The sequence below is a fragment of the Oryzias melastigma genome, linkage group LG9 (genome assembly GCF_002922805.2).
Source record: "Oryzias melastigma strain HK-1 linkage group LG9, ASM292280v2, whole genome shotgun sequence".
Classification (NCBI taxonomy): domain Eukaryota; kingdom Metazoa; phylum Chordata; class Actinopteri; order Beloniformes; family Adrianichthyidae; genus Oryzias; species Oryzias melastigma.
The window spans coordinates 4273735-4285054 of NC_050520.1; the positions used below are offsets into that span (position 1 = coordinate 4273735).

An 11320-nucleotide genomic window follows, 5' to 3' on the forward strand; every position below is an offset into this window, starting at 1 on the left:
AAAATTCAGTCTTTTTCATTTATTGACGTCATTGTGTCTTTTTTTACTCCAATGTTCCTTTAGGGGCTCAGTAGTGTAAAAGTGAGAGACATAAAACTCGTACTCTCGTTAGCAGATAAATGGTTGACAAAATGTATAATTAGAAATACTGATAAATACTTTAGGAGTCTACTGTTTACTGCAGCACTTACAAATAAAACTGAAGGAGAAACTTCAAATACCTGTCAATAAAAATGTGTAAAAATAAACTTTTGAAACCTATAAAGAATAAAAGCTTCTCTTTAATACTCAATAATAGTACAACAAAACCAGAATTCATCATAGAGACTTCTATCGACATGTTCAATAAGACTTTAGAGATAAAAGCAATAATTGTCAAAATATTTGCTAACTGTTTGATGCCAAAACAATTATTTAGAAAAACATTTCAGTTAAGAAACTGAGCCGTAATTACAAAAACACACATGAGCGAGCTGGAAAAATGATACATGTACCGGCATATATAAAAAAAAGTTCATCATCGACATATAAATGTTGAAATGTATATGTGTGTATTAACACTTAGAATATAATGGTTAAATGTGTATTTTGTACGGTTATAAGTATATATGTATGTTCAGAAATAGTGCACTTATTAGTTTATTGAATGTTAAATCAAATCAAACTTCTTTTGTAAACCGCTTTTCATTTAACAGTAACATGCATCGCTTTACAGGCTAAAAACAAACATTTTTACTATCACAAAAACTTCTTCAACCTTTTCCACTTTATGGAGTCAAATCGGGTCATAAAGACTTGAAACACAAATATAGAAACTTGAAAAATTCAAGCTGAAATACTGGTGGAAAGCTAAAAGAAAAACGAGTGTCTGAAACTTTCTACAATTCTAAAATAGACTTTATTCCGTTCAGCTTCAAATTTTCAGTTTTAAGTTTCAAACCTGCCACATGGGGGCAGTGTGGAGCTAAATTGGAGCCAGTATTATTTGAAACCCAAATAAAACAAATTGAAAAAAAAATATTGTTGCTTGGACAAAAAAATAAATAAATAAATAAATAAAATGTCCAAAACTTTTTGCTATTCTAAAATAAATGTAATTATTTTCAGCTTCAAATGTTCTGTTTTTCAGGTTTCAAAATTTAACCAGTTTTTAATATTTCTTATATATCTTTTTTTTTTCCTTTTCAATTCTGAAAATTTCAGACTCAAAAGTTTTTGCTCCGTTGTGGCGCATTGGGGCGGGGCTAACAAGAAGGACCAATCAAAATCGATGAGGGCGGTAACTTCAATCCTGGTGCGTTTACTGACTCTGAGAACTGTGATAATTACGGTTAGTAAATGCCTGTTTAGTCTGAACTATCATAATCTGAAGGTCTCCCAGGATGGGTGTAAAAAGCAAAACGCAAGTGATTCATTCAAAGTGCCGTCTTATTGAGTTAAACACAGACGTAGAAAGCGTCCTCATGCTGGAATAAAGTGGCTAAAACATTTAACAAGCTCCAGTTGTCCTCCGTGGCCAGATGACTAGGACGTCTGCACAAGCCGTCACAGCAGAAACTCTTGATTCCTGTTTAACAATGTGAGAACCATGAATGAACAAATCTTTTGTGTAAATCTGATGTCTACGTCCTGCACCTTCTGGTAGGTATCCCTCGTTAACCCTACAGAACAACATGTTCACATTTTCAGATTCAAAGACGAAAAAAAGATTTTAAACTAAAACAAAAGTTTTGAAATGGAAAGTTTGAGTTTTGAACCGTAAAAAACAGAACATTTGAAGTTGAAAATAAAAAATAAAGTCTATTTTAGAATAGCAAAAAGTTTGGGGCATTTTTGTTTAGGTTTCAAATAATATTGGCCCTGATTTAGCTCCATAGAGCAGGGCTAAGACAGAGGACCAATCAAATTTGACGAGGGGGGGGAACCTCAATCCTGGTGCATTCACTGACGGTAGGAACTTTGACAATTACGTTCATAAAATGTCTGTAATGTCTCACCGCTTTACTAGGTATTGTGGTGGGAAACGCTCCATCAAATGATTCACGTTTTGAGATGCTGTTTTTGCGACGCATGTTTTAGAGTTTACGGTGTTTTCTTTATATGATTGTGTTCACAAGAACCACTTGAACTGGTAGTCCTGAAATTACAGACATTTTCTGACTGTAACAACAACAATATTTCAGCTTGAATTTTTCAAGTTATTTTATATACATCTTAAATCTTTATGACTCCAATTTTACTCCATGCAGCAAATAAATAAAACTCAAAATCGAAATAGAAGTGGAAATCTGGTGGTGAAAACATAAACCTTATTAAGGTCATTGTGTTGCTCATGCATCATCCCTGAACATCCTAATAGCTTTTGCTGCTCTCTAATACAGTCCTGCATCATCTCCTCCCCAGTGAGCCCCGTTATTGTGACCCACTCTGATCAGGTGGTGTGCAGGGCGGGGGCTCGGGCGATCCTGCCCTGCAAGGCCGTGGGGGTTCTGCCCATCACGTACAGGTGGACCAAAGTCCGAGCTGGGGTCCAGATCTCCATCAGCTTCACTGAAGACAGATACGTCAGTGGTAAGACATGAACACATTCTCAGTTCTAGTGAGTTTATGCTGTTGGGTCTCGACTGCGCTCTTCTGGGTTCCTCTGCAGACGGAGACCTGCACATTTCCAGGGTTCAGCATTCAGATGCAGGACAGTATTACTGCGAGGCTGAAAACCCAGCCGGGCGACATCAGAGGCGCACGGTGCTCGCAGTCACAGGTAGGTCACATGGTCGGCTGGGAGGGAAGCAAAAAACAAATATATGAACTGAGTGAGTTTGATTGGAAGTAAATGTTGATACTTAAAGTCCCATTCCGGCCATCTTTTGATCAAAGTGTTCCATGTGGTATTTTTATTAAAAAAAAAAAAAAAACGGTGTCATTTTCTAGGACATAATTTCTGTAGAGCGGCAGGACTTTAGTAGAAGTTAGCCTCTGAGTTGGGGACCTGCCTCCATTTCCCATCATCCATCTGTTTACACTAGCTTACAGCCCCTCACATAAGGTTTTTTAAAGATTTGTTATTTTATCTTTATGTTAAATGACATTTACAAGAAGGGAAGTAACAGGAACACAATTTCATACGGTGCTAATTAAAATCAGATTTAAATTTCCCTTTTTAACTGTGTTAACTGTCAAGTCAGAAGAAAAAGAAAGACATGTTCCAGTGTGGTAGGAAAACGTACTAATTTACTGAAGAGGAGCAGTAGAGTCCTTGGGGGCGGGGTCAGAAGGGAGCCTTACATTGGCCGACTCTCCTTTGCCGCTCTGTAAATTTGATTGGTTGACTTTTGTGGCACGTTTGTAACGAGATGTCTTTCTCTCAAGTTTTACCTTTCAGTTTCACCTGCATTTTAGTTTCAAAAGCAAAATAATTTTTTAGCACACAAACAGTTTAACATTTTACTGTCAGTGAGTGTGGCACAAAAATCCCTCCATATGCATGTGAATGACAGCTGGGTTTGGCCATAGTTCTGTGTGTGTGACCCAGTTTGAAGAATAACGCTCAAATCATGCCGCTGGACCTCATATTGCATCTGCACCGTTGAATTAAAACGTAAACTGGCCGTATCTGATGGTTGAAATGCGTTAGGTGTAAACGCAGCTTTATGCTTTTATCTCCCCACAGTAAACACACCTTTTAACTGTTTTTAATACTTAAATATAAAGATTTATGTTCTTTGCAGACACTGCTGGTAATGTTTAATGTGTGTTGCCATGTAGTTTACAAAATCCTTGTGTTACAAATGAAGGAAATAGTTGAAGAAATTATAATTTTAAACTACCTAAAGTACACTTTAACAAGTGATTAACCCTTTACTTGGGTTAAAATTGAATTTCTTGGATAATGACCTGAAAAAGTGTTTGAGTATGTTTGGTTTAAGTTTAAATGTAAAAACAAAATAATTGATTTGTATGCAGCATGATGTAAATAAACTGTTCCTCATTTAATTATATCATATGAAATAATAAGAAGCTTATCCAAAACAGCTAGCATGTAGCTGAAACATTAGCAAACCTCCAAAATAGCCTAAAAACATCTTAGTAAATGCCAAAATAGTCCAAAAAGCTAGCAGAATGCCAATTTTTAAAACTTTAAAAGCGTAACTTTTTAACATAATTATGAAAAAATAAAAAGGCAAGAATATTATTCCAGAATAAATCAACTTAAACCTTAAATAACTTTCAATATTTTACTCTATAAAAATACGTTTTGTTAAATTTTAACTAAGAAATGAGCGCAAGATAACATCGGGTCATTAATAACAATAAAATAAAATGATCTGGAGGGATAGAATTACCCGGAGGCCGGATCCGGACACCGGGTAATTCTATCCGACCCCCGGGCCTCGACTTTGACACGTGTCATTTAGAGTCACATCAAGCTGACTGAACCACACATTTCAACTCCAAATCTATGTTTTTGAAATAAATTAACCATCAGACCAATGGTTGAAGACAAATAATAAATCTTCCCCTTCAATTCCAGTTACATTGTGTTTGACGTAAATGTTTTCCATGTTTTTTTCAGGTTCTGGCTCCAACAACTCGACTACCTCCCTCACGTTTCCAAGGAAACCTGTGTCTGAACTGAAAATACCTCCCGAGCCGCATCAGGTTCTACAGCAGCACCTCAACCAACAAGCAACCAATCCAACCCAAGTGTTGGTGACACAGATTCAGCCCCCCATGGTACCCCCGCCGCCCCATCCACACTTCCAGTCGGCTGAACTCCACACCCCGCAGACCAGTGATCGTCCGTCCTCCAGCGGAGCTCCGGTGATCCCCTCTGAAGTTCGGGATTCAATTCCATTCATTGACGGTCAGACGTCAACATCCGGGAATGCGGAGAAGCCTCAAAAAGTCCCTCAAGAATTGTTTTTACGCTCTTATACTGCTGGTTCTCACACCAGCGATGAGTCCAGTCCAAACCCAGCAGGACCCAACTCTGACTCACTCAACCCAACTTCCACTCAAAGTTCTGGTACCCAAAGCTGGATGAGACCCTCAGAACTTTCATCCGAGCCTCAGTCTCCCCAGCTGGTGACCTTTTCCCATCTCTCCCAACCGACGGAGGCTCCTCCTCCATCTTCATCCCCTCTGACCCTTCCTCGACCATCTTTCACCATAAATGTTTTACCAAAGTTTCATCTGGAGCTTCCAACGCTCCCGTCTTTCCTTCCACCTTCAACTTTAGAGCATGGATCATCTCCACAGCAGCGTCCTCTTCCTCCATCCTCAGCTCCTCAACATAATGACAAAGTCCTCCATCAAAGCAACAGATCGGTTCCTCTAAACCAGACAGAAAAACCTCGCAGTGACAAAGAGCCGGCAGACTCACGGTCCAAGAGGAACACCTCCCGGCCTCCTGTGATTCTCAGTGATCCAAAGTAAGCGAGTGAAAACCTGGAGATGCTGTTAAAGGTCTCATGTGAACAAGCTGACGTTTGTCTCTGTGGTTCAGGGGGACTCAGCCGCCCCCGTCATGGCTGCCGGTGCTGGAAAAGCACGACATCCCCGTGGTGGTGGGAGTGGGCGTGTCTCTGGCCTTCATCTTCATCACCGTCACCTTCTACTCGGTGGTGCAGAAGAATGAGCCGGCACAAACGGGCCGAGCAGGTCAGGGTTTCCTCAGAACCTGCTGATCTTTTTGATAAATATGAAATAACTCCTTTCTACTGAGATGTACTTTGTCATTTCTCATTAACGATGCAGTAACTGAATATTTACTGCCCTCGACAGCTCAGAGGAACTTTGGGATCCCAGTTCGACACGCTGACTGCCGCGCTGCAGGACGCACCTATGAGAACAGGTGAAAGAAATAAGAAGTTCCTAAAGTCTCATGCAGCCATACGGGTCGACCCGTCGGGTTCTGTGGGTCTTTGGGTTGACCAGAGCTGTGGAGGGTCGTAGAGACAAGAGGCTGTTACTTCAGGGAGCACAGGTGTATGGAGCTACCTCACGGTCAATATTATTGAAACTAAAATAAAACAAATTGAAAAAAATATTGGTGTTTGGACAAAAAAAAGAAAAAATGTCCAAAACTTTTTGCTATTTTAAAATAAACATAATTATTTTCAGCTTCAAATGTTCTGTTTTTTAGGTTTTAAAACTCAAAATTTAGATTTCAAAACTTGTTTTTCAGTTTAAAATCTTTTGATTGACTTTCAACTCTTTCTTTTCTGTTTTGTGTCTGAAAAAAATTCAGGTTTAAAACTTTTGGCCCTGTTGTATGGAGCTAAATTTGGGCCAATGTTATTTGAAACCAAAATACGACAAATTGAAAATAAAATTGGTGTTAGACCAAAAATTGTTTTAAATGCCCTAAACTTTTTGCTAATCTAAAATAAACTTCATTATTTCCAGCTTCAAATGTTCTGTTTTTTTGGTTTCAAAACTTCAAATTTCAATTTTAAACTTTTTTTTCACTTTCAACTTTTTTGTTTCATTTTCAACTTTTTGTTTCATTTTCGCTATCTGAAATTTCAGTTTCAAAACTTTTTTTCACTTTTAACTCTTTTTATTTTTCCTCTTTCAACTCTTCTTTTTTTGTTGTTTTGGATTTTAAAATTACAGATTCGAAAAGAATTAAAGAGTTGAAAGTGGAAAAAGAAAGTTTTCAAAGTGATATTTTGAAACCGAAAAACCTTACGACTTATCCTCTAAAAAAATACGGTACATGGATCTTATGCTATGTATCTGAATGGTTCTGTATGGAGCCAAATCAGGGCCATAAATATTTGAAACCCAAATAAAACAAAATGAAAAAAAGATTGATGTTTGGCCAAAAACAAGTCCAAAACCTTTTGCTGTTCTGTTTTTTAGGTTTAAAACTCAAAATATCAATTCTTTTTTTTTTCCACTTTCAACTCTTTTTTTTGTGGATTTTAAAATTTCAGGTTCGATAACAAAAAAAAATAGTTTAAATTGATATTTTGAGTTTTGAAGCCTAAAAACCTTGCAACTAATGCTAGGATGTGACTTATACTCCAGGAAATACGGTACATGGATCTTACGCTGTGTATCTAAGTGGTTCTGTATGGAGCCAAATCAGAGCCATAAATAATTGAAACCCAAATAGAACAAATTGTAAAAAATATCGGCACTTTTAAACAGTCATAAAAAGTTGATTTAGGGTTTGGTTACCCTTGCGGACAGCTGGGACACTTCAGTACTGAGGATGCACGCTGTGTCTCACGCAGAGCTTTTGAGGACGACGACTGTGTCGCCGTGATTGAACAGAGCCCGAACACATCGGACACCAGAACCCGACCTCCTGGGCCTTGTCTGGTCACAGTGCAGATGGAACCCACTTTCCAGGAGCTTTCTGAGAACGATCGGCCGCTTCTGGAGAACACCTCGGTCACCGTGGAGACCTATCCTGAACCCGTCGCTGACACAGAGGTCAGAACTAGAAACAAAAACAAGTCACATCATTTGCGTCACTGATCGTCTCTTTATTCCAGGTGGACTCGTCCGTGGAGGAGGAGAAAGGCTGCACGCTGCAGTCCGCTGAGGACTGGACCGGCAGCAGAGGAGACATCCCCAGCCTGTGCCAGGAGACGTTACCCCCTCCCTCCTCCTTTCCCTCCCCGTCCCCACCCTCCAGACGCGAGGAGGCCCTCCACTCCTCTCTAACTCTGCAGAGCGCCGAGTTGAGCGTGGCGCCGATCCAGCACAGCCTCAGCGTTTCCGGCGGCTCGCCTCCCCTGCTGCTCTCGCATCACGTGTCTCTGGGCCTCACGACGGTTGCTGTCGACGTGCAGTTTTACCCAGCAGCCACTGCTCCCGTCGCAGTGGGCGCCAGCACTCGGATAAATTCAGCATCAAACTCCACGCCAGCGACTGTGCCTCTGTTCAGCCCCTCGCTGGTCAACAGCCAGGAAGAGGACGACCCGTCAGCCAGCAAGTTTCCTGCCAGGAAGTAGGTCCTACCACTGACTGTACCTGAGAACTGGAGTGAGCAAGTGTGATGTCATCGGTCTGATTCAACATTTCTGTGGCAGTAACTCTCACCAATCAGGAGTGAGCTGTTGGAAGATCCACCCCTACCTGAACAGAATCTGTGAAACGTGTTGAACATTGGATATGGGGAGGAGTCACTCAGTCCAATTCTCATATACAGTCGATGTAGATAGTCCAGACGCACAAAATGGCATCATATGTTTAGAATGTATTTATTTTTTTAGAACATTTTCTTTGAAAGTTTATGTGTGATTGATTTTACAATAATTTTATATTTAAAGACACAAATTCTGTACACAAAGTCATAAACAAACAGTTATGTTTAAACTAATCAAATCCAAAATGTGCCTTTTAGACCACAGGCAGCATTTCTGCTCTTTCTCTTAACCTTTTAACTACCCAAAAACAAACAAAAAGTTGATTTGCTCTTTATACTTCTTATTACCCTTATTACAGAGACCCTAAAGGGACATGAAAGCAAAAATAAAACTGAAGTATTTTTTTCTAAAAAAACACTGCAAAAAAAATTAAAGTAGAAAAAATTGAAGTTCACAACTTTTTTTTCTAAAAATACCTAGGGGTACCGTAAAAAATGAAGTTTTACAAAAAATATTTTTTCTAAAAACATTAGGGGCTCCGTAAAAAAAAATTAAAATGAAAAAAAATTGAAGTGTACCATTTTTTTCCTAAAAATACTTAGGGCTTCCATAAAAAATTTAAGTAAAAAAAAAATAAATAAATAAAAAAGAACTATTTTAGTTTCAAAAAAAATTCTGTTTTGTAACTGTTTCACACTAGTAACTGTTCTTGTTTTTCTGTTTTAAAAAAATTGAAGAAAATAAATATTCTGGTTACTAATTGATGCACACCAGTTACTATGTGGTGTGCATCTGTTACTAACCAGAATTCTTTTTTTAAATAATTATTTCATTTTTTGAAGAAAAAAAAAAGTTACTTCAATTTCTTGAGAAAACAAAGTTTGTTTTCTCGTGATAACGAGATAATCAATAGCGAAGGAGGAAGCGTCCCGCACTCTCTTTCCTGCACGGAAATGCAGACAATCTGTTTTAAGTCTATTTATCTTGCGGTTAACAAGAAAACCAGCAGAAAAACACAACACAAAAGTTCTTTTAGTCTATTTTCTTATATCATTTTATTAGTGGGTCTACGCTCAAACACCTTCAATCCGTCTCATACAGCAGCCCTCCTCTCTTTGTTTCCCCCAAACCTCCGAACAGGCTGATTGACAGATCACAGTGCCAGATCTGAGCATGATGCGTTCAATGAACTCCAGACATTAGCGGACCCAAACAGCCACTCAGCCCAATTCAATCTGTTACTATGTGTTTGTCATTTTTATACAATCCTCAGCAAAACAAAGCAGTTTTTCAGAAAAGATGTCGACACTATAATCAATCGATTATATATGGATCAGTGCTGATATTCGACGTTTTCTCTGATAAACTGGTTTGTTTTGCTGCTGATGTCCGGAGCTCAGTGAACGCATCATGCAGACATGCTCTGCAGACCTGAATTCTTTCAATCTGTCAATGTTTGTTCGGGGTTTTGGGAGAAATTAAGGGAGGGTACATGAGACTGAATTAAGACGACAATTAAGAGCATAGATCCACTAATAAATAACTAAAACTATAGACTAAAAACAACGTTTGTGGAGTGTTTTTAAACAGGTGAAGTCTCTGTCTCTGAAAGGAAGAGGGGGACGCATCATTCTTGATTATATCGTTATAGTGAGAAAATGAACTTCATTTTCTCGCTATAACAAGATGGTGGATCTCGATATAACGAGAAAACGATAAAAAAATAAATAATGTTGGCCGTTTTCGGGTAACGTATAGGCCCGGTCCAGTTCTAAATGGACCGTCAATTAGATAAGGCAAAATTAACACAAAGAGATTCTTTAAATAAGTGGGATCAATTAATAGCAGGATTCAAATACAAAAACTTTATTTAAAAATATTTCATTACAGCAGGCTGGTGCTTTATTTAAAGAGGATCTCATTTGTAGAACATGTTTTTGCTTTTATACTTTAGGAAACAACGGTCTAAAAGGTTTTTCCTGCAGTCTCAAAGGGGTAAATTTCACATCGAGTCAAATCCTTCAAGAGTGATAATCACTCTGAGATTAATTGTGGTCTCACAGTTTCAGCTAAAAAGGAACAGAATGTCAGATTCACATCTCTCTTTGTGATAAAAATCAGGTTCTTTTCATCACAAATTTGACTTAAAACACCTGAAAAACACCTGTAGTAAAGTTTTGCTACTTTAAGTCATTGTCATTATTCGTGGTTCTGTTTGGTTTCAAAGAAACATTACAACCAAAAACCCAGTTTTTCAGTTAAAGTTCTGATTGTTTCAAAGTTTCTTTCTGTCATTTTATGTAAAACTTTGTGTTTTCTGGACACTGTAGTTCTGTGATACAGCTACTGCGCTCCACTGCTGGAGACGTTTTTACTTTTAATTTTGCCAAAAAAAAGAAAAAGCGCCAAAAAATAAGAAACACTACATGTTCGTAGAAGTGTTTTTACGCTAAAGCTCAAATATTTCAGTTTTTTTCCTTTTATTTAACATTCTGAGGTCTGTTTTTTATTTATGTATTTGTTCTGGTCTTCTTTAGTATAATTGTTGTAACACATTTGAGTGATTTTTAAAAATGTGTTTTATTCTTTTTTTTCAGTTTCAGCAACAATATATATCTGTATGGTTTAGTAAAACAGCCAAGGATTCATGGTTTTGTACATTTTTGGGTCTTCTGTTAAAAAACAAAAATCCTTTTGATTTCTATGTAAAGTGACTTGACTGTTAGACATTTTTCAAACCAAAGGAGGGGAATTGAAATGTCAATAAAAGTTTGTTTAATTCACCCAGAGTTGTTTGTCAACTCTGTGACGTATTGAGCTTTACAGGTTTAATTTGGAGTAAATTTAAGTGTTTGGTAAGTTTAAAAAGCGTGAACATTTCAGTATATTGTGCGAAATGTCAAAGACAATCCGAACCTCCCAACGAAGACGTCATCCTTCAAGCTAAAGGTGAAATTTAGATTTAAACACCTTAAGAATGCACTTTACATCACAAAGCTGTAAAAGATTAAGTGAAAAAAGGGTTAAACGTTTCCAATAAAACGCAGCATGTTAATGTACGGTAGTTGTCCACTGGGGGGCGCTCGAGCCTAGTTCATTCTTCCTCACTTGCACGTGACAAATCGAACTCTATGGCAAGCCAATCCAGTATAAAATAGATATCCTTGATATCAGGCTGTTTTAAGCCCACTAGTAATGCCAAAAGTGCAACTAGT

At 38.1% G+C, this 11320-nt stretch overlaps 1 protein-coding gene across 1 annotated transcript in view; it reads left to right on the forward strand.

Moving 5' to 3' along the window:
- Positions 1 to 8534, forward strand: part of LOC112147947 (flocculation protein FLO11) — a 23140-nt gene extending 14606 nt beyond the window's left edge. The window contains exons 11-17 of the mRNA XM_024274650.2: positions 2404 to 2571; positions 2651 to 2761; positions 4574 to 5432; positions 5507 to 5661; positions 5785 to 5854; positions 7245 to 7446; positions 7509 to 8534. Of these exons, the coding sequence (XP_024130418.1) occupies positions 2404 to 2571; positions 2651 to 2761; positions 4574 to 5432; positions 5507 to 5661; positions 5785 to 5854; positions 7245 to 7446; positions 7509 to 7970 (2027 nt within the window). The 3' untranslated portion in view covers positions 7971 to 8534. The remainder of the gene's footprint in view (positions 1 to 2403; positions 2572 to 2650; positions 2762 to 4573; positions 5433 to 5506; positions 5662 to 5784; positions 5855 to 7244; positions 7447 to 7508) is intronic.
- Positions 8535 to 11320: the final 2786 nt, after the last annotated feature.